We start from the raw sequence: 25,742 nt of genomic DNA on the forward strand, positions 1-25,742 counted from the left end.
AAAATTTACCTGACCTGAGACTAGCCTGACTCGTTCTAGGCTCTGTTTGGTTGCTAGCCTGACACTCTTTTACTCAACACGGAGACGCGTGATTAGCCTGAGTCAAATCGGTGGCCTGAGCCTCAGGCGCAGCGAGGACAGAAGATTACCATCATAATCTGTTTCGGCAGCCAGCAGAATGAAGCTGCCCTCCCGTGAAGCTCTGATGCCGCCACTGCGTGAAGCCCTTGCCTGGCTGCCTCCGCCGCCGTAGCTATCGCCGCCGAGTGAAGTCCATGCCACCGTCGCCTTCGTCTACGCGAAAGCCCCTGCTGCCGTCGCCGGCGTGCGACACCAGATTTATCCCGTCGTCTTTCGCGGCGGCTGTCGATTCTTCGGATCCCGTCGTTGTTGCAACATCTTGGCGCGAAGCTTCAGCCAATGCTGTGATTCTTTTCGCTCCTGTCGTTGTTGCCGATTGAAGCTTGCCGACTGCTGCTTGGATTTGGGGATATTTTTAATCCTTGTACTCCTTTGGTTTCCCTTTTTTTATGTATGTGATTAATTGCTATTGGAAAGCTACGATTTCAGTTGGAACTGTCAAGCAATCTCGCCGAAATTTGCGTCTTCTTGTTTAGCACTTAACTTACTAGTGAATTATCAGACCCAAATCACTTTTTCCCTTCTCAGGCAGCGGCGGCAAACCAAACAAGCAAAAGTTCAGGCCGCCTGGCCAGGTAACATTCAAGAACTTCTCAGAAGCATGGTGCTCAGGGCATCAACCAAACAGGCCCACAACAGGAGGATAAATTTCCTGGTGTTGCATACCCTGATACCCAGATGTATAAACAAACGGCATTCCAATTCCCAAATACGCTTACAGTTCCACATATTACAAGCAAACCTATATACAAAAATAATAACAGGTTTATTACTAGGTTAACAACAAACAAACAGGGAAAATGAGAGACACCAACTTCAGTAATCCAGGTTGGCAAGTTGAACAAGAGATTCAGAGGCACTGACAAGGAGCTATCTGCCTTGCAATTGAGTATACGTCAACTGATTCCCCGATCCAGTATTGTTATCATCCAGAGGAACCCTTCCGACGAAAAATGCAGCTTGCTTCGGAGCAGGAAGTGTAACATCCCCACTGAGCATCCTGAGCACCAGGGGCATGCTTGGCCTATCACCTGGTAATTCCTGCACGCACAGAAGACCAACCTGGATGCATCTGCATACTTCATCGTAAGAGCATATGGTGCCCATGAGTGGATCGATCAGCTCCGAGACACTGCCTTCCTTCCACAGTGTCCACGCCTGAAATGGGTACAGTGAATTAGAAGATGCCAATCATAAAACGTGTATTGATTACCATATAGTTTGCCATTTAACTGGAAAATGACAAGGGGAAGAAGATAGTATCATCTTACGTAACCCAAGAGATTCATTGACCATTCTTCATCAACAAATGAGCTGTTCCTTCGTCCGCTCACAATCTCTAGGATCAACACGCCGAAACTGAAGATGTCTGATTTCTCAGAGAATTTGCCCTCCATTGCGTACTCTGGAGAGATGTAGCCACTGCATCTCACAGATTTTAGCACATTTAGTTTGCCTTCTAGGACATCTCGTAATGTCAACTAGCAGGTGGATTTTGTTATGATCTAAATAATGTAGTAAAATCATAGAGTTAATGATGCAAGAAGAAAGCAGTAGTTTAGTGAGGCAGGTCAGTACAGTTAAGAGTTGGATCGTAGAATTTTTGTTCAATTTTACTCTAGTGAACAAAAGTGAAAAAGAGCCTTACTAGGTTCCAACAATTCGGTGGGTAAGGGCTTGAAGTTGGTGTTCACCAAATATTCTAGCCATACCAAAGTCAGATATCTTGGGGTTGAAATCATCATCAAGCAGAATATTGCTCGCTTTGAGATCCCTGTGAATAATTTTGAGCCTGGAATCCTGATGAAGGTACAATAATCCTCTCCCAATTCCCTGAATAATCTTGTATCGCAATTTCCATCCAAATATTAGCCTCTTACTTTCATCTAATAAGATTCACATGAAAGCACCAAATTAGCAGACAAGTTCAGTTACTGGCTTACATCTAAACAAAATCAGAACGTCAGGATTTGCAGGAATCAAACTAAACGTTACCAAAAATAAATGAGTCAAGGCTCTTGTTGGGCATGTATTCATACAGCAACATCTTCTCTTCTCCATGAACACAACAACCAAAGAGCCTAACCAAATTCCGGTGTTGCAGTTTGGATAGAACTATCACCTCGTTCTTGAACTCTTCCAATCCCTGACTGGATCTGTTTGACAGCCTCTTGACAGCAATCTCCTGGCCATCAGGTAGTACCCCCTAGAAGTAATATCAACTATGTTGGTTCAGGTATTGATCTTATAGCATTACGATTTTGAATTCCAGGTCAGAACAAAGATAGTAAAAACAACAATTTCATTCATATTAACAAGATAGGATAAAATGATAAAATGTTTAAATGACCATACCTTGTAAACAAAACCAAATCCGCCTCCACCAAGCTTGTTGCTAAAATTATTTGTTGCTGAATAAATCGTGCTAAACTCAACTAGTGGTGAGCTTAGAACTGCGGATTTCACTGAATCACTTCTGAATATAGCTTCATCTGCAGGTGGTCCAGCTTCTTTTGTGATCAGCCGTGGTGCTTGTATTCTCCTTATGCCTGCAGATTAGTAAAAATATTAGATATAAACCTACCAGACAGCTGTTAACGCAAACTGAACTATATCAGCAATCTCTAAGACTAAGAGATAACTGTCATGAAATTATGTTTGGCCGTAGAATATTATGAAGTCTTAGCCTTGTATATTCATAATCTGAACAATGGCATGTATCATACAAATTATTCCTCTAAATCATACAACAGAAAGAAACACTAATGACATCGTAGAAGGAATCCAAATACATGTGAAGAAGTCAGTAATAAAAATATTACCCATTTGCTTTATGACAAATTTCTTCAGGCATCCAAACACACAGAAATGCATGAGCATGATGCCGATAAGGAAGATGGCAGTATCAGCGCTCACTAAGACAATTGAGCATTTATGCTTTGCCTAGAGGAATGCATGTCAACATCGAAATTTCGTGGATTTGCAAGATAATATGTTGTCAATGCTCCGTTCTTATCAAACAGAACAACTGGTCAACAAGATTGGTAGAATGACAAATAAAAACTGATAAATTTATAAGACAATGGAACGTGATGTATTAGACACTGTTATCCTTCGCTTGACCACTTCAACCATTCCATGTTCTTGACAAGTTCAGTATTTGTTGACGAGATCATGAATAAACAATCTTAGGATGTCACTATCTGACCATGCCACCTCCTAGCTTTGCTTAGGAGTTAGGACAGGAGCGAAGAAGGCAATGCATTTTTTTCATAGAGCAATGCTTTTCGTTGGCAAGTGGCAACAAATTAACAGCAGCCGGAGAAATCTCGGGACAGTCTAGCATGGACCAAGTGCTGAAAAAAAAATGAAAATTGAGACGCGGAAATGTACGTCCTTGCAGATTATCAGATTAGTCAACATATGCGGCGAATAACTAAAATTTCTAACTATCTTCCCGATCCCTAACTCACAATCCCTGTAGATTGTCTATACGGGTATAGGTGGGAACAGGATGGAACTGGGATTAAATTTTTGCGGGACCTAACAACCCAGAAATTTCTTCATTCATGCAGGCAGGATGACATTTCGTGCATTCCTATACCAAAAATATCGCTTAAAATCTGAGGTGAAATAAGGGAGGAGTAGTACGTAGTTACTGATTCTGGGTCGCCTTTCCGAGCAAGGGAAACGCAGATCGCCGAGGATAAGATGGGGAGATCTTCACGGTGGAGAGGATCTGGGCGGCCGACCCATCGCGCCTACGGCCGGCGGGTCCCCCCCCCCCCTTCCATCGCCGGCCAGACCGCCGGCGGCTTCGGCCTCGTCGCCTCCGCCGTCGCCGCGGCACACCACCTCGCCGGCAGCGAATCCCCTCCCCTGGAGGCCAGTCCGACTAATGGGCTTTGCCGTTAGCGGCCTATACCGTAAGCAGGCCAGATCTAGTTGTCACATGCGGAAAGAATAAATTCACTTTAGGTCCCTCTATTTGTCGTACAGTCTGATTTTTGTCTCTGAAGTGTAAAACCGGATACAACATATCCCCCAACTTATAAAACCAGCGCACATAAGGTCAGGTCCTAAGGTGGTTTGGATAGCAGTTTTGGCTGACGTGGCGCCTACGTGGCTGGTTTGACTAGGTCTCCGTCCCACGTGGCATTGACGTGGCACTTACGTAGCAATTATATCTCAAAAAATAATAAAAACAGCGGGCCCACATGTCAACTACACAAAAAAAATTAATTTAGAAATGGTGGGGCCCACGGTGGCCCACATGTCAACTACACAACAAAATAAATATGGTGGGGCCCACGTGGACCCCGTATGTAGGCTGTAGCAATTTCTTTCTCCTCTCTATACCCTTCTCCCCTACCTTCCCATATCAGCCATTGCCGTCGACGAAGAAGCTTCGCGTGGGTGGTAGAGCGGGGCGGAGTGAGGGGCGGCGGCGCGGCGGATCCTCGCGACCACGTACGGCTTCGTCTTGACGGCACCGACGACGCGGAACCGGTCGCCGCCGACGTACCCCACCTCGCCGGCCGCCACCCCGCCCCCCACTCCGCCGCGGCGCCGCCGCCCGCCGGAGTACACGACGCCGATCCTGGAGCCACGTGTGCACCATGGTCCGGTTCCTGAACTCGAACGCCTGGAGCTGCACCGTCGCGCCGGGAAGACCACTGACGGGAACAGCACGATGGGGATCTCCGCCGCTTGCTCCTGCCGCGGCGCCCTCGTCCACGCAGCCGTGCAGGTTGCTGCCGCCCCTGCATGTTTCCCATCAAACGTGTACTAGCAACTACAACCAGCAACACCATGGATTGTTAGTTGAGATGATCACATCTTCCATATATATCATATCAGTTATCCCCAGCTCCTAGGTTTTTTCTCCAGCTATGATCAATGATTCAAACGAGTACACTTTGTCCGATCCACAGGTCTGAATATTCCATCCGCAGAGAATTCTGAGACGACGACGACGAAGAAGCTAGATGGAACTTGCAGAGTCTTGAGCGCCGTGGTCTCCTCCTCCTCCTCCGCGGCAGCGGCGGCGGGCTGCCTCGAGCTCCCGTCCACGTGCGGCTGCGACTCGGCGGGCGGCGGAGCCAAGCGGAGGGCGCCAGCCTCGTCGTCGTCGTCTTCCGGCACGAAGCCGGCGGGGCGGGGCGGAGCGGGGGGCGGATGGCAGCGCGAAGCCGACGGGATGGACTGGGGCAGCGACGGGCGGACGCGCGGGCGGAGTCTTCTTGAGGTCGTCGTCCCCGGCGCCGCCGTGACCGTGGCCGGAGAGGGGAGATGGGGAGAGGGGAGGAAGAAGAGGTAGGGGTGAGTGACATGCGGGGCCCACGTGGGCCCCACCATTTTTTATTACTTTATGTCTAAAACTGACATGTGGGTCCCATGGGGTTTAATATTTTTTCATATCAAGTTGCCACGTCACCACCATGTCAATGCCACGTGAGACAAGGAGCTAGTCAAAGGGAGCCACGTAGGTGCCACATCATTTAAAACCGGGCACAATACTGCCGAGGGACTTTTTCTGCATGGTTTTGTAAGTTGAGAGATGAGTTGTATCTGGTTTTGCGACCAAAGGATAGAAATAGGACTGGACGACAGATAAAGGGACCCAAGTGAACTTATTCCCATGCGGAACAACCTACAATCCGGCTTCATTTAGAATGGGCCTCAATTCAAGCCCATTTATCTGTATGGGCTAGAATTTAAGTTCAAATCCTCATCCTTTTCACGCTTGATTGGGCTGGGATTAAGGCCCATTTATACACGGCCACCATGCTTCTTTTTACCAACGAACGAACTGTCGCATTCAAAAGAAGAGAAAACACCCCCCCTTCTTCTTTCTCCTTGACGTCATGTCAGTGAACTTGTTTTCCTTTCCCTCCTTCAAAAACCATGTAAGCAAATCCAGGAGAGAAAAAAATAAAGATCTAGACATCGGACGGCACTATCCAAGTTTACCACATCCTGCGGGCAGAGCTCGCGTCACTGCCGTCACACCGTAGGGAGTTTAACGCGCCTAAGCATCCACACCCCTCGCCGGGCGTCCGCATCAACGCTGCTGCTCCCGTCGCCGTGCCACCCACTCCACCATCAGTCCATCACATATTCTCTCGTCCTATCTCTGATGGCGCTGTCCACATGCGCCACCGTGGCACGCGCCGCGCCGCGCCGCGTCAGGCGTCCGTCAGCGGGTGGAAACCCACCGGTAATGAGAACGAACGCCACCGCGACCACACACAGAACCCGCTCGGAAACACAAACATCGGCGTTGAACGCGCGACGAATTCCAACGCGAGAACGCGCCCAAAACCGCAAAGCAGCCGAGCTTCTCTCGCGCGCGCACCAACCGCCGCCCGTGCCCGGTGCTCCCCCCACTCACGGCACTACAACAGGAATACCCCTCCACCAACGTATAGGCTGCAACGGAAGTGATAATCGTTGTTAAGCATCCGCTTTCAACCACTCGGCCACGCCCAGCGACCCAAGTCAACAGAAACGCAACCAACCATTATCTTTTCCTGAAAAACCTCCCCTCACAATCCTCGCCCGATCGAAAAGGATCGTGATCCCAGATCGCTGCCGTGTCAATGCTGCGCCGCCCCGGCCCGAGCACCGCCGCCTCGTCCCTGCCCTGACCCCGCCGCATCCTCCAGTTCTGCCGTCGACGCTGCGCCGCCTCGACCCGCATGTCGCCGCTTTATCCTCTCCCGTGCTGCGCCGACGGCTGACCGGCACGCCGCCGCCTCATTGCCCCGATCGCGATGGCCCCTGAATCCCCTGACCCTGTTGCCTGGACCGCCACATCGTGCTCCATCTCGTCCGCTGCTGTTCTCAGCTGATCTGGTATGTGATTGCGGCTTCTAATGTACGAATTATCATTATTCCCTGACGTGGACTGTTGTGTGCTCTAGATACTTCGTTAATTTTGCAAGAAACACACCTAAATCCTGTAGAGCTTTATATCTGCGATAGGCAAGTAATGATGCCCTCTTTCTCTGCAGGTTGATCCCTAGTGACTTAGTTATTAGTTATTGATCATGCCCCAAGTTTCTCGATGGAATTGCAATGTAAGCTAAGTGATTAGTGAATCTTGTGGCTATTTTTCTGCTCTGGTATGTGGTAATGACATGAACCATGCCTTTTTTATTAACTTTATCATTATACAGTGCAGAGTAACCATAAAAAGATATAAAGTTCATAGCTCAGATTGTCGACTTTTTTTAATTAGTTTAAGTTATGTTTTGCCAATTACTACCTGCTACCAGATACATAAATTTAACATGTGGACAGTTGTTTGTTGCTGTTCTATCATCTAAAAGATGAGTGTATTCATGCCACAGAAATATTCTGCTTTTCTTATGTCCAAGTTCCATTTATTTCAGTGTGAAGAATTATTAGCAGAGAATTCTTAACCAGGGATGGTTCCAAAGATGCTTGGCACAAAAATTTAGCCATTGGTGAAAGCAAATAATTTGATCCAAAGAGTAACTCTGGCTGTTAAGTGACAAATTGAGATCTCATTCTGCTACATGAACAATGGTAAGATTTACTAGGAATATGTCATTGCAGTTTAATTGTCGTGGTGTATAAGTTATCCCTTTGTGTTCTTATCTGAGCTATATAAACTAATAGAAACATTGGCATTTAATTAGAAATACCTGGAATCATTTCCAATTGTGTATAGCAGTTTTGGGCTATCTTGTTGATAGTTTGTGCAATTTTTTGACAGGGAAAGCCAACCCATACTTCGGATTTTTTCCAAGCTGTAATGGGATGTTAAATGTTCATTTCCATTACATATCTTTTCCTGTAATCCAGTGACATCTATTTTATGGTGAAGTGTTGCCTTGAGGATGATGGGATAGAGGAAGAAGAAATTGCTAAGGAGAAGATATTGTTGTTGCTGCCAAGTGCCCAAGTTACAGAAACTAATGTTGATCTGGTCACAGAGAAAATTCAAGATGATGTTTTTTTTTTTTGCAAGATTCAACATATGTTTGTACTACACTCACTAATATGCTGTGGTGTATACACAAGTTGTACTTATAAGAGATTTGTGAATTAATATATTGTGATTTTTTTCTTATAGTACTTATGAGTTTTTCTTGTCCAAATGGAACCTATATAAGATCGTAGTGTAAATTATTAATTACAAATTGGCAAGTAAGTAATATGTATTTGGTAAATGTGAACAGTATCTTCCAGTTGCATCCTATTGCTCACTTACAACAGTTATTTATGTCGTTACCAACGCTTATGTATGTATGGCTATAGATCGTAGCAACGTATAGACCTTAGCAACGCCGGCATAGGCAACACATAGTCAATGTGTTGCTATTGGACCTTACAACGCTTATTTAGACCTTTAGCCACACATATATTCGCTGCTAGAGGGGGGTTCCTCTTGTAGTGTTCCGGCGAAAAGAAAATCTACAGAAGCACAGATTCTCGCGTCGCCTAGCGACTAGCGAGACTGCTAAGCTAGAGTGGTTGGCCTTAATCAAATACTGCTACTGTCCAACTTGCGGTTCGGCTCATGTGATTGGTCGTCGCGTGTTCATTCGCGCACGAGTTCAATACTTGTATTACTGCACTGATCAGTTCTAGATGCATACATGGTTGGTATTTGGCATCTCTGAAAATTGGACTTAGGATTGGATTTACGTTAGACTTGTGAGGGCATTGAATTGAACATGTAGAGACAGACGAGAGGAAGGAGTAGTTGCGTTGGCGCCTAATCCGTTTGTCGACAGAAGGAAATAAGCAGCAAATATATAGAATGTTCAAATGCAGGTTCTAACGCTTGGGAAACTTCTGTGTTTGGTCAACTCGTCTTTCTTAATGGGTGATGGAAAATATCTTAACCGTGTCAGCAACACGGCAACTTCTCTAGAATCTAGATTCCCATGCAAAAATGAACTATTTTTTCTACTCTAAACAAATCTGAAGCCCTCGACCACATAAACAGGTCTGAATAATATAACCTTAAATCTGATGAAATCGATCTTTGCTCACTGTAATCTGCTCACTAACCTGAATACAGTGATGCACGCAAAGGCAAAAAAGTATAAATAAAAAGCCAGAAAAGTCAGAAGCATCTGTCATCATGGCCTCATGGGTGCCAATGGATGATGCAGATCTGGGACAGATGAGACGACAATTGGGCAATAATGCCCAACTCCAACTCCATGTAGAGAAGGAAATTTCGAACGGAGGTCGCTTTCTATATTTCTCTTGTCCTCTTCTTCTCCCCTTCGTCCTCGCTACCATCGCCCTATTAATATTCCTCAAAATCCAAATTTGAGACAACCCGAATTCAGTCCTCAGCGAGTCGGAAACGCGCCGAAAGACGAACTGGAGGCGCCCCCCCAAATCTTGAGATCGCAGGTAATGTCCATAGGCGCCGAGCTTCATGAGTCCTCCTGCGAGGGATCTTGTCTTGAGGTTTCTTGCATATTGGCCTGTGCATTTTGAGTTTTGATGTGCTTGCTGCTGATCCGAATTCCATCTCCGTTGTTGCCGTAAGATTCTGAATCGAATTCATGCATTTGTACGGCAGATTTTTTTTTCCCCCGCTAGATCCGTATGGTGTGGTTATTTGGGCGATGATAGTATGGGTCCAAGAAACGCGGTTTTCCCTGTGAATTGAGGATCTCCAATTTGCTTCTTTGGCTTCGGTCCATGGCAGTTGTGTTCTCCAATCCCATGGTTCATGCTAGACGCTTCCTGCAGACAGGACTAGACATTTTCAGTTTTGGTAACTGTGAAGATTATGGCATTGTTTTACCAAGAGAAACTGCTGCATTGTGATATGTAAAAAATTACCCTTTTTTTCCTTCTCTTTTAGTAGAATTATTACGGAACATGCTTCGCTTGGCGTCTGTATCGATCTACGTTCTTTATTCTAAAAGGCTGTGCTTTTTTGTGAGCATTGTCATCCTTTTTTTTTTCCTTTCAACTCCTTCTGTTCATTTAATGAACAATTCCGTTCTTTCTGGTGTTGATACTGCCACGTTTTACTGATTTTCCATTATTTTATTAATTCCTACTTGACAAGATTCTTATCGAACAATTATTGTGAATCTTTTAGTAGGAATCTCGTAAAGCGCCAGTGTCGCATTTTCCTTTGAGGATCTGATTTTTCCCATCAAGCAATGGTGGGATAGCCAGTAGTAAAATTTAGGCTTTCAGGCTCACTCCACATCAGAAAATTTTCTACTTACATACTATCGTTTGTAGAACAATCGTGGAAGTTTATGCCCTTGCTCAAAAAAAAAAAAAGAACAATCGTGGAAGTGGAAAAAGGGTTCCGTGAAGCGCATAGATCAATAATGTCTAATCTCTTTTCACTCATAAAAATGTTTTGCAGGATGGATGGACATACAAATGGCACTAATGGTTCCTGCTCTAAGCCATGCGAGCCATTAACAGACTACTGCATCCCTGATTACATTCTGAATCCTGACTCTGAACAAGTCCTCGTTGATCAGGCACCATGTTGCCCTGTAGTAGTATTCATCAACTCTAGAAGTGGCGGCCAACTCGGAAGCAGTTTGATCAAAACGTATCGTGAGCTTCTCAATAAAGCGCAGGTACCTAATCTAGTAGTTTGGGAAGATGGAATGCTGAAAAGATTCCCTTGAGCCATAGTAGGACTTCATATCATTCTCTCATATTATCTCATATTTGGATCCACAATTTTTACAGGTTTTTGATTTATCAGAAGAGGCTCCTGAAAAGGTGCTTCACAGATTGTATTGCAACTTTGAGAAGCTCAAGTCTAATGGCGACCCTATTGCTTTTCAAATTCAGAGCAACCTAAGACTAATTGTGAGTAGCCTAACTAGAAAACATAAAGAATGATCTTTTTGCTTTAGGATATGTCCTCTTAACTAATGATCTTTGAAATAGGTTGCTGGTGGTGATGGCACAGCAAGTTGGCTGCTTGGTGTAGTTAGTGACCTTAAGCTCTCTCACCCACCTCCTATTGCAACTGTGCCTCTGGGAACTGGAAACAACCTTCCATTCTCATTTGGATGGGTATGTCTATGACTATTGTTTTGTTCCAACACATATATTCTCTTCAGTTGTGATAATCTCCTCCCTTTAGATAATTCACGCTTGTTGTGAATTTGTGATCATATACGAGCTGTTTTTGTTGTTGAGCTGTTTGACAACATAAGAAGGTTTAGCATTAAGAAACATGCATTTTTGAATTAATAGTGAAATAGTGATCATACGCTTGATACCTAAATTTTATGTCTTATTGACTGTGAGCTGTGAGGGGTGCATGATTTTTCATTCTAAAGTAGAAGATTACTGAATCTGAGATTTTCTTGTTAGTTTGATCTGGATTCCTTGGCCGTCTTTTTACCTAGTCTGCATAATCTGCAGCCATGATCTCTGAATCTTCCCTGGCATCTAGTTTTATACCTCTATTAAATTTAATTTGACTGCAGGGGAAGAAGAACCCAACCACTGACCAAGAGGCGGTGAAATCATTTCTTGGACAAGTTAAAAAAGCAAGAGAAATGAATATTGATAGGTAATATCTCAAGCACACAATGTTATATTTGTTTCTGTTTTTTCTGTCATGCTTGTGAAAAGTACAAGTCCTGCCCAATAATTCACTGCGACAGCTCTTTCATATATGTTGTGTAGCAGTCATTTTTAGTTTTAAACATGAGTAAAATGTAATCCCTTATATATTCTGCATATGAAAGAAAACACTCATTTGAATGTACTTTTTTAAGTTGGCATATCATCATGAGGATGCGAGCTCCACAGGAAGGTCCATGTGAACCTATTGCTCCGTTAGAGCTGCCTCACTCATTGCATGCATTCCACCGTGTATCAGGAAGCGATTCACTTAATATGGTAAGACAACTCACTGTGGATACTGTTTTTACTTGATTCTTTCTATTACAGAAGTAGTAGCCAATAGCCATGGACTTTCACTTTTGAATAGTATGGACAATTGGACAGGCTGAGAACTGAATATATAGATCTTTAAGCTTGCTTAGCAGTTTTTTCTTTTATATTTTTGTTCAGGAGGGCTACCACACATACCGTGGAGGATTTTGGAATTACTTTAGTATGGGTAAGAGTTCCTCTGGTATCCAAGGCACAGCATGATGTTTTTTTTTTTTTTTGGTTTATGCTAGTTCTTGCTCTAACAGATATCAAACAGTCACCGTTGTTATCCAGTACCTTTTAATCAGGACTTGTTAACAATATTATCGTAGAACATATTTTAGTATCTTTTAAGCATATCATGATTAATAAGGCAGTAATAGAAACATGGTCATCATGACTTCACATACTGCAGGGATGGATGCACAAGTGTCTTACGAATTTCACTCTGAGAGGAAGAGAAATCCCGAGAAGTTCAAGAACCAGCTAACAAATCAGGTTCTTCTCGTTTCTGTAGGGCAAGTCTTGTGGCACATTTCATTTTGTTTATGCTGAATGTTGTGATGCATTTCTTTGATGCAGAGTACATATGCTAAGCTTGGACTTAAACAAGGATGGTTTGCTGCTTCACTAACTCACCCATCCTCGAGGTAGCCTGTCACTAATGCAACCATGATGCCCCTGATATTGATCAAATTATCCTCATTGATCGGTGTTAGCATTTCAAGTACCACGCTTAGCTATTATATGCCTTTACGTCGGATATGCATGACGTGTACAGCTCCCATTTTCAGGAACATTGCTCAACTTGCAAAGGTGCGGATCATGAAAAGACCTGGTGGCCAATGGGAAGAGCTTAAGATTCCTCGCAGGTAAATAAATCCTTGCTTCCTTTGCAGTGTATTTGTACAAGGCAATTTCCATTTTGCTTCATCTAAAATGTCTGGTTCTTCCAAAATCCCAACCCCATTTTCCATCTCCAAGTTTCTTAGACACATTTCTAGAATGTTATCATCACCACAGAATGTAGCTATGAAAATCAACATATATTCCCTCTATTGTTTCAGCATTCGATCAATCGTCTGTCTGAATCTGCCAAGTTTTTCTGGAGGACTGAATCCTTGGGGAACACCTGGCACCAGGAAAGTACAAGATGTAAGTAGAGCACTTGCCTCTTCTGTTGTCGTTTCACTCCTAATGGCTTTGCCATGGGCAAAGAATTTATAAGTTTTCATGGCAATATGCAGAGAGACCTGACTGCACCATTTGTCGACGACGGCCTTATCGAGGTTGTCGGCTTTCGCGATGCCTGGCACGGTCTTGTCTTGCTTGCCCCTAATGGCCATGGAACTCGTCTAGCACAGGTGATGCATCTGTTCTCAACCCATTTCCTGAACTCCCTACATTTCAGCTAGCATTGCTGATGCAGTCACACATTTCACATTTTTCAGGCCCATAGAATCCGGTTCGAGTTCCACAAAGGAGCAGCCGAGCACACGTTCATGAGGATCGATGGGGAGCCATGGAAGCAGCCTCTTCCCAAGGACGATGACACCGTGGTCGTCGAGATCTCTCACCTCCGTCAGGTCACCATGCTCGCCAGCGACCCGTGCAAGTCGAAGAGCGTCAACGACCCCTCGTCGCCGATGTGCTGTAGCAACCACGACGACGACGAGCGCAACAGCTTGGAGGACGAAGATGAGTGGGAGGAGGGGAGGAAGAAGTTTGGTGCAGCTGATACGTTCAAGTTCCCTGATGAGGTTGATGTTGCTCACCTTAGCTGAGCTATAAGTGATTCAGAGTTCAGATTTCAGAATGTTCGCTACTACTGTTAGCGATACTGCCTTTTTGGGGGTTTATATATACTACTAGTTTATTAGTTATCAGCCCTGTGTAGATTCGACCGGCTGTATTCGAGAACTGCAAAATTTTCCGAGTAATGTCATATTTTCATGCAACGCAATTGGTCTATTCCCAGAAAATCATGTCCCAAAACAAACTTCTTGTCCTGAACCCTCTGTATAGGTTTGCTAGCGTAAATTACTCATTTTTTGCGGGGAAGTGTAAATTACTCATGTCAAGCTGCTTTTTACTTGAAAAAACGGTCCATTTTACTTACCCGAACTTGTTCACTTAACATTTAAACTATTTGTTTTCTCATTTTACCCCCCTTAAATTATTAAAAACTAGCTGGGTGGCCCGTGCAATTGCACGGCTAGCACCCATATAAAATTATATATTTTTAATATGATTTTACTTAAAATTTATTAAATAGTTATTTCGATGTCTTAAGATTTTGAAAAACCAAACCTTATCATCCTCGTGTTTCTAATTTTATAGTTTTTAAAAGTCACACCAGTTGCTACCCCTTACTTCTATCATATTATTCTTTATTAGTTTGCTTGATCTACCACTTGATCTACCACTGTTTCTATTTATTCTCCTTGGAACCTTTAAAAATTGGATCTAAACTATAGAGTTTATCGTCCTGTTAGGCTTCATTTTTATAATTTCTATAAGTCCCGTCAAACGTTACCATTATACTCCTCTACAACCGTCCACTACATACCTTATCATTCTCGTGTTTCTAATGCTATAGTTTTTAAAAGTCACACCAGTTACTACCCCTTACTTCTGTCATATTATTCTTTATTAGCTTACTCGATCTACCAATGTTTCTATTCATTCTCCTTGGAGCTTTTAAAAATTAGATCTAAAAACTATAAAGTTTATTGTCATGTTAGGCTTCTTTTTTATAATTTCTACAAGTCCCGTCAAAAGCTGCCATTATACTCCTCTACAACCATCCACTGCATGTTCTTTTTATTGTCGTTGCTATTTTTAAAATCGAACATAATTATCGTTTAGGTTCATTTTTTTACTTTTTAGAAGTTCCGTCAAAACGTTAGCGACTTTGTCACTGTACTCCTATACGGCTCGCCCGCTGCCACTCTTATTTATTATCATTGAGATTTAAAAATCAAACATGATTATCATTGAGGTTTTTTATTTTTACTTTTTGAAGCCCGAACCTTTAAAAATTTAACCTTATAGTTTTTAAAGTTTATTGTCTCGTTGGGTTTCATGTTTTTTTTATAATTTTTAGAAATCCCGTCAAACGCTACCACCATACTTCTCTACGACCCGTCCGCCGCATACTCTTTATTGTAATTGGGATTATAAAAATCTAACATAACTATCGTTGGAATTCATTTTTTTACTTTCTAAAAGACCCACCAACCATCGGCGGGTCTGCCATTGTACTCCTATACGACCCTCCCGCCGCCTCTCATTTTTATTGTAATTAAGATTTTAAAAATCAAATATGATTATCATTGGGGTTTATTTTTTTACTTTCTTGAAGTCATCGCCAACCGCCTTGAATCGATTGCTTCACGACCTGCCAGTCGTCTTTCCTTTTAATCGTCATTAGGATTCTATTTGGTGTTTTATTAATAGTTTTAGATGTCTCATCAACAGCCACCACTCTGCTCCTCTAGAGGTCTGTTACTTAAATAATCTTGTCATTTGTTTTAGATGGTATTTTCTTTCAATAGTTTTTTATCACTAATTTTAGTTATTTATAAATTGTATTCCCAGTTGAAATCTTATTTTTATTTTTCTAATTTTAGAATTTATTTTATTTTTTGAATTGTGTTCTTTTGATATTTTTATTTTTTTTATTTTCAATTTCAGTTGTTTCAAAACTATATTCCTACTTTAACTCTATTTTTAATTTTCCTAATTTTGGATTTATATTATTTTTTATTCCGAATTTTAATTAATCTACTATTGGGTTCTTATATGTAGTCATGAAATAATGCTTATATTTAAATTCCGAATTTAAGTTAATGTTAAATTATATTCCTACTTGAACTCTTATTTTCTTTTCTTTTTTTTAATTTCAATTTTTTATTCCGAATTTTAATTAATTTTGTATTGGATTCTTGTATGGACTCTTCTTTCAATATTCTTTATTTTTAATTCCAAATTTCAGTTATTTTTAAATTGTATTTCTACTCGAACTTTTATTTTTTACTCTTTCTATTTTCAAAATTTATTTTATTTTTATTCCGAATTTTAATTAATCATGTATTAGGTTCCTATCTAGACTCCTCTTTCAATATTGTATATTTTTAATTCCGAATTTCAGTTATTTTTATATTGTATTTCTACTTAGACTCTTCTTTTTTTTCTCCGTATTAATTAAGGAGGCAGTATTGTTCTAATTTTTACATGGACATGAGTTCGTTTTTAAGGAACGCAAGCTGTGGATCAATACATTAATTTTAATATGAGAAAAAGTTCAAATACTTCATATAGACAAAACGAATTTAAATATCCCGGTTAGAAATAAACTTTTCCTTTTCAGATTGGTTGGTTTCACATATATGTACAGGCCGTTTATTTAGTCGTATTGATCTCGAACTCTTTTTTTACTCTGATTCCTAAGTACGTTTCTCCTTTTTACTCCGATTCCTATTTCTAGTATGTTTCTTTAAGCTTCCGTGGAAAGATTTCTATTAGCTGTACAACTCTGATATCTTTATCTATTAGATCTGAGGTGCTAAAATCTAGATATACTATGATCTAACGGTTAATATTTTTCTCCTTTCCTCCGATTAATGTGGGAATTTTTAGCCTCCACAGCGAACGTGGTGCTTTCTTTTAAGGCTGTTTTAATAATATAATAGAAGATAGATGGTTCACTCTAAAAGCATTTGCCTTATTTGTTTCTCTTTATACGAGTTGTATTTTAGATTGAAATTTTATATAGCCATAGACAACACGATTATTAAAGTTCATTTTTTAAAAAAATAAGTTCATGACTATTTGTTTGAAATTTAAAACCTCGATGTTTAAATCAGGTTTAGTGCTTCGAATATATATACAATGATAAAAAATTATGAAAAATGTTGATAGGTAGGCTATATTGTATCTATTAATCCTACCAAATTTTATTGAGAAACATGACTTACGTAGGGAAAAAAAAAGAAGCAATATCATTAGAGAGGAAGGTGACCTGTTTTTAATAGTTCAAAGTGTAAAATAAGAAAAAAAAAGGTTTAAGATGTTGAGTGAAGCAATGAAATAGTTTACGGAGTAAAACGGATTTTTTTTTGTTTTTACTTTTAGAACTATATCACGAGTTTTATCTTCTGTGAAAATATCTTTCGCTGTGTATCTCGGAAAGTACAAAAGAACAATTATTGATCAACTAATGTACACGTCCCAGATGGCACCTATAAGTAGAGTAGTAGTAATAAGATAATGATCGGCGACGCGCGAAACGGGTTCTAGACTTTTCTTCACCCGCGCGGAGCTTAAGCTAACGCCCGCCGTTTCGTCGTCATCATCAGAAGAAGATAACTATCGCACGCCAGCGAAAGCGAAACCCGTGTGCCGGTTAGCGGCTAAGCGCGCTCCCCGCCCACCAGAAGCCGAGCTTCCCAGCGGCCATCGCCTTCCTCTCCTCTCCGCATATATAAACCCCCCACGTCTCCTCCTCCTCCACGTCAAACCACAATCCAACCAAAGCAAAGCAAAGGAGAGAGATCCCGGAGAAGAAGTTTGCGTGCAAGGCGATCGATCCATGAGCCTGAGGCACATGAGCCGAGTGGGCGCGCGCGCGGCGCAGGCCGTGCGGGAGGGCGCGGGGAGGTCGGTGAAGGACAAGGCGCAGTCGGCGACGACGTCGACGTCGTCGGCGGCGGCGAGGAGCAGCGGCGGCGGCAGCAGGGCACCCGCCGCGGGGTCGGTGGAGAAGGGCAGGGTGAGCGCGGCGGCGGCGGCGAGGGCGGCGGAGGAGAAGCGGAGGCGGGCGGAGCAGTCGCTGCGCACCGTCATGTTCCTCTCCGTCTGGGGTCCCAACACCTGATGAAGACTAGTACTAGTAGATGTGTAGGCTAGCGATAGCTTATCTGCATACGGTGGTGTGAAGGTTTTGTTCTGCGTCTGTGAAAATCTCAGATGTGAATGAAGATGTAATTAAGTATGTGAATCATCGTCTATGGATGCCGAAAATACTGTTTATTCTTGGATCTCGCTTGTGTTGTTAATCCTTCTTTGTTGACTTCTTGTTAATACTGTCTGTCTGTTCATCTATGGTACAGAAAATACTAGTACTGTTTATTCTTGTACCTCGGTTGTGTTGTTAAGCCTCTTCTCTTTGTTGTAAATACTGTTAGTCAGTCTGTCTGTGTATACACTTCCTGTAGTGATTTTTCTGAAGATCATTGTGCTCTCTTCTGCAAGTACTGGATCAATTATCTGAAGATTGTTTTGCTCTCCCCTCTTCTACAAGTAGTGAATCATTTTCCCGTCTTCTCGGCTTCTCCAGGGTGGACTGATTCCATTTTGACATTTTTTACTACCAATCTTGAAATTTCAGTATGCTGCATGTACCCTTTTCGTCCTTCTGTATGTTCTGCAAAAAAAGACAGAAAGAAGGGGGAAAAGAGGATGATTTTTGGCAGTGGATGTTGCAGTGTTTCACATAATCCGAGCAAAAAGAACATCTTAGCTCCTTAGAGCGAAGAATGTTAAGAGAAATCCTAAATAGAGCCATGCATACATTCCTAAGTTCAGAAAATGAAATTGGCTAAACAAAATTTCAGAAAAGGAACAGTACTTCACTATTTCATAGCATCTTGCAGAATACAATACCGTCAAAATTTCACAGATTCTACCATCTTACAAAAGGAAACGAACATAAGGCACAAATCACACTAGTCACTCTGCTCAACTGATGTCACAGCACTACAGCAGCAACAGAAGCATCGCGGCTAACTGGGTCCCCAGCACACGAGCTGCATCACATTCTCGGACTTCTCCCTGCGCCGCCGCCTCATCCTCTCCGCCACGGCCGCCTTCTCCGCCGGCTCAGCCACGCCACCGGAGAGCCGCTTCGCCTGCTGCCGCTGAGCCGTGCCTGGCGCCACCGCCGATGGCTTCGCCGCTGGCACCGGCTTGGCCACCGCAGGCGCCGGCTGCCTCGCGGCCCTCATGGCCTGCGCCGCCGCTCTCAGCAACACCCTGCTCGCGTACCTCAGGCTCATCGGTCGATGGATCGATCGCTCAAACTCAGAGATTAATCTTTACCACCTTTGAAGTTTCTTGCACGTACAAAGCTTAATGCTGGTAAGCGTATATATACAGGGAGAGCATAGTGATATTCCGTCGTGTTCCAAAACCATCGGTTTTGATGCTGGATTGGCGGCTGTATTCAACCAACTATTCACTGCACCTGCTCCTGACCGTGTTTTTCTTTTTCCGGTGTGCGCCAGTATGTGGGATGTGTTGTGCGCTCTCGTCACTGCGAGTAGTGGTATTCCATCAACTGAATTTTCAGTTGCAATTTGTCGCTAAGGACAAAACGGAATGGTAACTGAATCCAAAAGGGAGCAGGAAAGCGCGATGTATCGGAGGAGACGTAGCACACAGAGGGGAGGGATATATGAATTCTGAACTCTGAAGAAATGGGGATGGATGGGGACATTTTCAGTATTATCGTGTACTTTTTGGAGGTGTTGGAGTAAAGCGTCGTGCATGAGAGTACTTCTTCCCTGTTGTGCCACTTGAAGGTTGCAGCACACAGGTAGCATTGGAATATGGTGGATGGGAAGTGGTATCGATGGCGACATTTTTTCCGGGTATTTTGTTGGTTTCAGGATCCATCTTGTGCGAGACAAAAGTCGATTTTGGATTAGAACAAATTGATTAAAGCCGTGCACAGTGTTGCTGAACCGCTAAAGGATACTCAATTATCTATCCTACCAACCACCAATGCAAGGAAAGGATCACTTCGAAAAACAAGTGAGCAACGACCATCAGGCGAATTCCTTTTCTGCCTGAAGAATGAGCTTTTTCCTCGTCATACTGGTTGACGGATGACTCATCTGATGGCGTTAGTTCACTTGATACTGAAGAATTCTTTGGTCTGCTGCTAATCTGATGCACGCCTGGAGGATGGGAGGAAAACGGGTTCAGATTCTGAGTTTATTCCAGATTCATCAAGGCAAGTTCCAACTTTCAAGCGAAGTGACAATGCGTCGTCTGGATGGCCAAACACAAAGGACAGGAGAAACAGAATTGTGCATAACCAAAGCTCTTGATTAGTTGCCATATCATATATATCGTATATATACATCTTGTGCAAAACTCGTCTGCATATACAAGCAGTTCCATCTTGCAAGCACCAAAACCAATCTAACCACCTAACACGATCCTAATCTGACTGATCAGCTCAGTAACAATTAGTTGTTTGGGCCCCAGTTGCTGAGGTACATGACCGTCCTCAGCTCCTCCTCTTGCTGCTGGGCTTTCCTCCTCGCCGCCGCCGCCGCTGCAGGCTGCAGCGCACGCGCGCCGCCGCCGCTCTTGGCGCCGCTCGTCCCGGCCACGGCCTGCTGCCTGCCGCGCTGCTGGAGCGTCCGGAACGCGTAGTTCCAGCGGCACAGTCCGGCCTGGTCCTTGAGCGCCTCCACCGTGCCCACGCTCATCGCCGCCGCCCACGACGACGCCTTCGCCTTCCCTCCGCCGCTCGCCATGTGTTTGTTGCACTTGTACGAACGATCTGTACGTGTGTTTGTGTGAGCTCTGCACGCTCAGATGATGCTCTTGTTTGTGTTTGGGTGTGTGTTGCCTTCTGCCGGAATGGTGGTGGCGCGGAGCCGTGGTTTTATAGGGGAGAGACCAAGCTCGCGCGACCCGATTAGTGATCGCTAGAGCGCGAGCCGTCGCTGCCGGTGGCGTGGCGTGGCGTGGGCGTACGCGCGGTTTTGGACTCGTGCGGGTGAATCGGTGGGGGGCTCCCAGAAAACCGGGTGCAGAATTGCGTGGCTCTGGTTGGCCGCGCTCTTGCTCGCGCGCGGAACGAGGTTTGCAAATTGCGGCGCGTACGGTGTGCTTCTTGTGGTTGTGGTTGTGGGCGTCCGTGTGCTATAGCCTATAGCTAGCTGGCCACTTGCCGTGACGTTTGCCATCGTCTCGTCTCCGGCCGCCTGCCGTGCCCGGTTGAAATTCTGGTGCCGAACGAGACCAGGGCGTGTGCCGCCGTTATTATGTACTGGACTATGGTACGGACTAAGGAGTCCAAATACTCGGTTTTTGTTTAAGAAAGTGGAATAATACCCGTCATTTAGAAAGTTGGTATTCTACAATGGAGTTCTTCCATTGGCTAGCAGGGAAGTAGATGCGCAGGTGCAATGTATAATTGTGTAGAGGTGAACTGTTTTCGTTTTTTCTGGGGGTGATCCACATGTCTGCAAGTCAAAAAGTAGACTAGATTTTGTGTTGTTTGATCTTTTCTGGTCTAAAGAGTTTAATTTGCGTTATGTACTGCTTCATGTCAGTAAGTGGTTTATTGTATCTCCAATGGTTTTGACAAAAGCACATGTGTTGCGACCAAAGCAGGTCTAATACAGCATATACACTGCACAGGGAACTTCTCTTATTTCAAATAACTGCCGACTCTTGTTTCATTCTCTCTAGTCACTATTATCTCAAATCTCTATGCAGGTACACTATAATTTTAAAGAAGTAAGTAAGTACCGCTGTCTCCCTTGCAGCACACAGGATGATAAGGATCTGCCATATACTACTAATCTAATCCGTTCAAAGCAATACTACTAATCTTTTCATCAAAAAAAATAATACTACTAATCTGAGGCCTGAGGCATCTTGTGATCTTCTTACCTTCTTGGTGAGCAATAAACTATATGGATGATGGATCGTTTCTTTGCCGGCACTGACTCACATCACATGCGTTAGGTGCAGATTATTGTTACTAGTAACAAATTAGTACCACATGTTCTTTCCGGTGACGGTGAACGCGGAGTTATGGGAGGCGGGCAGGGGGAATCCAGGGGCTGGACAGCATGGTTTCCAGTATACCAGGTGCTGCATTCTGCTGCACCCAGCGTTTTGCTGACGATGCTGACCGCATGCGTGCTAAGATGCAGACAAACACACCACTAGAAGCCACCTGCCTGGTGCTTAATTACTTCAAACTAGCATGGTGGCCTCCAAAAGCATCATTCTATTTTCTCTCATATAATAGCATATATGTTTTCTTAATATATTATTCAAATATATTAAAATGACAACATAATTTTAAATTTTATAATAACTTTACAAAACTACTAATGTGTAATATTCATATTGTATTTTATATACGTGTTAGTTATTAATTATTTTTAATATCAAATTTTAGTTATTTGAAAATTATATATATTCCTATATGGACTCTAGACTCATCTTTTAATATTTCTTTTTTTAAATTCCGAACTTTTTGTAAATTGTATTTATATATATACTCTATGCTCTTCTTCCTATATTATTTATTTTTATTTCTGAATTTTTATTATTTCTAATTGTATTTCTATGTGGACTCTAAACTCATCTTTCAATATTCTTTAATTTTTAATTTCGAATTTCAGTTACTTCTAAATTGTATTCCTATATTGACTTTAAACTCTTCTTCACATGTTTTTCTTAATCTCGAATTTTAGTTATTTGTAAATTATATTTTTATATGGACTCTAAACTCTACTTTTAATTTTATTATGTTTATTCCAAATTTTAATTAGTTTTAAATTCCTATATGGACTCTATACTCTACTTCTAATATTCCTTATTTGTTTAATTCCGAATTTCTATTTTTTTTCTTAATTGTATTTATATATGTACTCTATACTCTACTTCTAATATTCCTTATTTTTAATTCCGAATTTCTATTATTTTCTAATTGTATTTCTATATGAACTCTATACTCTACTTCTAATATTCCTTATTTTTAATTCTGAATTTCAGTTATTTCCTAATTGTATTTCTATATAGACTCTAGTCTCCTCTTTTGATATTCCCTATTTTTTAATTTCGAATTTCAGCTATTTCTCAATTATATTTCTATATGGACTCTAGTCTCCTTTTCTAATATTCCTTATTTTTTAATTCCGAATTTCAACTATTTCTAAATTGTATTTCTATATGGACTCTAGTCTCCTTTTCTAATATCCATTATTTTTCAATTCCGAATTTCAACTATTTCTAAATTGTATTTCTATATGGACTCTGCCTTTTCTTTTTCTCCGATTAATGTGAGAATTTTTAGACCATAAGAGCGAACGTGGAGGCTCCTTTTTCTATTCTTTTAATAATATAATAGATAACTTTAGGCCTCTTTTGGCTTTAGAGTTTAGAACAGATAAATGTTATAGGATTCATATCTTTTTATAGCGTTATTTGGAACAAATGATTGGACATACACCTTATCATTAAGAACCCCCGATGAATTGAGCCGATAAATTTTAAGATTAACGAAATCATCACAAACATCTGAATGTCAAGTGCTATATCACCTGCTCCCTCCGTCTCAAAATATAACAATTTTTAGCTATCAGGATTTATCCTAACATATAACAACTTCTCCATCAATACTCTCTTTCCAACCAATCATAACCATCCACCATTCACTTTTTCCGTCTAACTTCACTACTCATTCAGTCACAATCCTCCACCATTCCCTTCAACCTACCCTCTCTGTCCCAAAAAAACGAATTTAGAACTGGATGTGACACATCATAGTACTATAAAATCTGGACATACATTTGTCCAGATTCGTTGTATTAGAATATGTCACATCCAGTACTATGTTTCATGAGACGGAGAGAGTACTTTTTTAATAACCATGTCTAACTCTAAAACTTCTTATATTCTGGGAGAGTAACACTAAAATAATTAGCCATAAATGTAAGTATTAGAGGAAGTTTAACATACGGTCCAATCTTATCAGAACATTTATGTGAACTTTTTTCACGTTACATCAAACGGTTATTTCTCTAATTTTTTTTCTTCTTCTTGTTTTACAATCATATGTTTTGTTATTGCATTTATCGATTTTTGTTATATCTATGTTTTCTCGTTCGTGCATTCCACAATACTTATATATATTGCATGCCGTAAGCTAGAGACAATGGTCATACACATTTTTACTATATTCGGATGGAGATTTACAAATAAACTTGAATAAATGCTTCTATATTTTATGTTGGTATTATTAGTTAGGGACAATTAGTTATTGTTTAGATCTTTAATGTTTTTTATGCTCTCCATTCAGTGAATTATGTAGAGCGGCTGTAGCTCTTTTAAGCAAAGGTTGAGAATCTTTCCATTCTCTTAAAAAAATTCCATACCAAATTGAATTGAATTACAGATCTGACTATCATTCAGTAACAAGTGGTAAGTATTAAGTACAAACTAGATTGCTACCATTTCTTCCATCATTTCGATCATAAATTTTACGGTGCAGTATCAAAAGAACAGAACACCTTTCTCCCAGAAAGTTTGGATCTTAAATTGATGACACGGCCGGATTTTTGCGTGCATGACCGTAAAAGTGGTCAGTTCATAAATTGTTCTAGACGACACAATCACAAAGGCAAAATGACCCATGAAGCAATTGTACTCAAGTAGCAGAATTTTTCATCATCATCGTGATATATTACGATCAGCTGGGAGCAACCGGCCAATTACGTCTCCGGCCATGGCTGCTACCGTCAAACGGACACCCAGCAGAGCAGATCGAGATCCATCCGAGCTAACACTAATGGCCTAGCTAATTGGGACCCCAGCAGCTGAGGTACATGACTGTCCTCAACCCCTCCTCGGCCTTCTCCGCTCTCCTCCTCTCCGCCACCGCCGCCGCAGAAGCTGGCAGCTTCTTGCCCTGCGAGACGCCGGCGGCGTTGGCCTTGGCCGCCTTGTGGATGGACCGCAGCGCGTAGTTCCAGCGGCAGAGTCCGCCCTGGTCCTTGAGCGCCTCCACGGCGCCCACGCTCATCGCCACCATCCACGACGCCTTCGCTGCACCCGCCATTGAAGGTTGATGACTTGATTCACTGGTGATCTGTGGAAATTTTCCTCGCTTGCAGTGGACTCGTTGTACTGTAGTGGGTTGATGCTGTGTTGGTTAAGTTGAGGAGAGCGGGTGGGGGGTGGTGCGGTCTTTTATACTGGAGTGGCCTGGCGAAACAGGCGGCGGGCGCGCGTTGGTTTTTCCGGGATACCGGTGGTTCCACTGCTTAGCTGTGGCGCTGCACGCACTCGTCGCTTTCCGCGCGGGTTGGTGGCTGGCTGTGGCTCATCACACGCCCGGCGCCCACCTCGTCTCGTCCTGGTTGGTTGTTTGCGGCATGGTGGAGGCTGGGGATGAGTTGGAGTTGGCCCGCTGCGTGCGGCTGGCCCACGCGTGCAGTGATAGGATAGGAGTAGCGGAGTAGTGGATCCCACGATGGTACGTGCCACTTCCATGTGGGTCCCACGAAGCAGTGGAAAAATCGCGGATCTACGGGGAGTCCATGAGCTTGTCAATTTAGCAGCACATTTCTTTTTTTTTTCCTTTTTTTTTTCATAAGTAAAGTCCTTAATTTCTCGTTTGAGTAAGTGTTTGTTTGACACGACTCCACTCTAGCTATATCTTTCCTGAGGTTAGAACTCAACCAAACGATTTCAGCTTAAAAAAAATTGGAGTGGATCTATTAGAGGGCTATCATAAAATGAATTACGCATATTATTGTAAGTTCGTAGGGACTAACCAAGTTATTATACCGAAATAATAAATTTACAATTTAGTATATCTATTTACACTCACCACGTAAATTCATGTACAGTAA

The 25,742-nt window shown here is 42.5% G+C and overlaps 5 protein-coding genes and 2 long non-coding RNA genes across 10 annotated transcripts; 4 read left to right on the top strand and 3 right to left on the bottom strand.

Moving 5' to 3' along the window:
- Positions 1 to 731: 731 nt before the first annotated feature.
- Positions 732 to 4,054, bottom strand: LOC9269838 (cysteine-rich receptor-like protein kinase 10). 3 transcript variants are annotated; one of them, XM_066309992.1, is made up of 6 exons: positions 3,801 to 4,054; positions 2,497 to 2,690; positions 2,137 to 2,347; positions 1,790 to 2,027; positions 1,413 to 1,563; positions 732 to 1,299 (listed from the first exon to the last, which is right to left on the bottom strand). In XM_066309992.1, the coding sequence occupies exons 3-6, from the start codon at positions 2,186 to 2,188 to the stop codon at positions 1,012 to 1,014; spliced, it is 729 nt and encodes a 242-aa protein (XP_066166089.1). In that variant the 5' UTR covers positions 2,189 to 2,347; positions 2,497 to 2,690; positions 3,801 to 4,054; the 3' UTR covers positions 732 to 1,011. The 3 variants fall into 3 exon arrangements, with proteins under 3 accessions (XP_066166089.1, XP_066166087.1, XP_066166088.1); XM_066309990.1 differs by having other exon boundaries at positions 3,793 to 4,054; XM_066309991.1 differs by having other exon boundaries at positions 2,137 to 2,363; positions 3,793 to 4,054.
- A 469-nt stretch (positions 4,055 to 4,523) lies between these two features.
- LOC136356273 (uncharacterized) lies at positions 4,524 to 5,577 on the top strand. The gene is made up of 2 exons (XR_010740967.1): positions 4,524 to 4,960; positions 5,076 to 5,577. It is a non-coding gene; the product is annotated as an uncharacterized lncRNA (long non-coding RNA).
- A 1,000-nt stretch (positions 5,578 to 6,577) lies between these two features.
- On the top strand, positions 6,578 to 8,244 carry LOC9272449 (uncharacterized). Its single transcript, XR_003241997.2, has 4 exons — positions 6,578 to 6,999; positions 7,158 to 7,223; positions 7,539 to 7,695; positions 7,886 to 8,244. It is a non-coding gene; the product is annotated as an uncharacterized lncRNA (long non-coding RNA).
- A 1,130-nt stretch (positions 8,245 to 9,374) lies between these two features.
- On the top strand, positions 9,375 to 14,051 carry LOC4337126 (diacylglycerol kinase 1-like). 2 transcript variants are annotated; one of them, XM_015778369.3, is made up of 13 exons: positions 9,375 to 9,543; positions 10,526 to 10,748; positions 10,864 to 10,986; positions 11,068 to 11,196; positions 11,616 to 11,701; positions 11,910 to 12,033; positions 12,208 to 12,256; positions 12,485 to 12,567; positions 12,652 to 12,719; positions 12,864 to 12,941; positions 13,137 to 13,224; positions 13,317 to 13,433; positions 13,521 to 14,051. In XM_015778369.3, exons 2-13 carry the CDS (start codon positions 10,527 to 10,529, stop codon positions 13,851 to 13,853), a joined length of 1,500 nt encoding a protein of 499 aa, XP_015633855.1. In that variant the 5' UTR covers positions 9,375 to 9,543; position 10,526; the 3' UTR covers positions 13,854 to 14,051. The 2 variants fall into 2 exon arrangements, with proteins under 2 accessions (XP_015633855.1, XP_015633854.1); XM_015778368.3 differs by lacking the exon at positions 9,375 to 9,543 and having other exon boundaries at positions 10,511 to 10,748.
- A 3,533-nt stretch (positions 14,052 to 17,584) lies between these two features.
- LOC4337127 (uncharacterized) lies at positions 17,585 to 18,110 on the top strand. Its single transcript, XM_015778574.3, has one exon. The coding sequence runs from the start codon at positions 17,663 to 17,665 to the stop codon at positions 17,945 to 17,947; it is 285 nt and encodes a 94-aa protein (XP_015634060.1). The 5' UTR covers positions 17,585 to 17,662; the 3' UTR covers positions 17,948 to 18,110.
- A 570-nt stretch (positions 18,111 to 18,680) lies between these two features.
- LOC4337129 (uncharacterized) lies at positions 18,681 to 20,721 on the bottom strand. The gene has a single exon (XM_066309937.1). It carries the CDS (start codon positions 20,616 to 20,618, stop codon positions 20,325 to 20,327), a length of 294 nt encoding a protein of 97 aa, XP_066166034.1. The 5' UTR covers positions 20,619 to 20,721; the 3' UTR covers positions 18,681 to 20,324.
- Positions 20,722 to 24,505: 3,784 nt separating this feature from the next.
- Positions 24,506 to 25,046, bottom strand: LOC4337130 (uncharacterized). The gene has a single exon (XM_015781758.3). The coding sequence runs from the start codon at positions 24,944 to 24,946 to the stop codon at positions 24,686 to 24,688; it is 261 nt and encodes an 86-aa protein (XP_015637244.1). The 5' UTR covers positions 24,947 to 25,046; the 3' UTR covers positions 24,506 to 24,685.
- Between the last annotated feature and the right edge of the window lie 696 nt (positions 25,047 to 25,742).

This window comes from Oryza sativa, chromosome 4 (genome assembly GCF_034140825.1).
Source record: "Oryza sativa Japonica Group chromosome 4, ASM3414082v1".
Lineage (NCBI taxonomy): Eukaryota > Viridiplantae > Streptophyta > Magnoliopsida > Poales > Poaceae > Oryza > Oryza sativa.

What these genes read in the sequence shown, in the direction of transcription:
- LOC9269838 (XM_066309992.1), bottom strand. Translation starts at nt 2,188, where the DNA reads ATGTTGCTGTATGAATACATGCCCAACAAGAGCCTTGACTCATTTATT. An exon ending in CACCGAATTGTTGGAACCTA is followed by an intron (nt 1,564 to 1,789) that starts GTAAGGCTCTTT and finishes TGTGAGATGCAG; the next exon opens with TGGCTACATCTCTCCAGAGT. An exon ending in CAATGAATCTCTTGGGTTAC is followed by an intron (nt 1,300 to 1,412) that starts GTAAGATGATAC and finishes TACCCATTTCAG; the next exon opens with GCGTGGACACTGTGGAAGGA.
- LOC4337126 (XM_015778368.3), top strand. Translation starts at nt 10,515, where the DNA reads ATGTTTTGCAGGATGGATGGACATACAAATGGCACTAATGGTTCCTGC. An exon ending in AGAGAAATGAATATTGATAG is followed by an intron (nt 11,702 to 11,909) that starts GTAATATCTCAA and finishes TACTTTTTTAAG; the next exon opens with TTGGCATATCATCATGAGGA. An exon ending in GAGCTTAAGATTCCTCGCAG is followed by an intron (nt 12,942 to 13,136) that starts GTAAATAAATCC and finishes CTATTGTTTCAG; the next exon opens with CATTCGATCAATCGTCTGTC.
- LOC4337127 (XM_015778574.3), top strand. Translation starts at nt 17,663, where the DNA reads ATGAGCCTGAGGCACATGAGCCGAGTGGGCGCGCGCGCGGCGCAGGCC.
- LOC4337129 (XM_066309937.1), bottom strand. Translation starts at nt 20,618, where the DNA reads ATGGCGAGCGGCGGAGGGAAGGCGAAGGCGTCGTCGTGGGCGGCGGCG.
- LOC4337130 (XM_015781758.3), bottom strand. Translation starts at nt 24,946, where the DNA reads ATGGCGGGTGCAGCGAAGGCGTCGTGGATGGTGGCGATGAGCGTGGGC.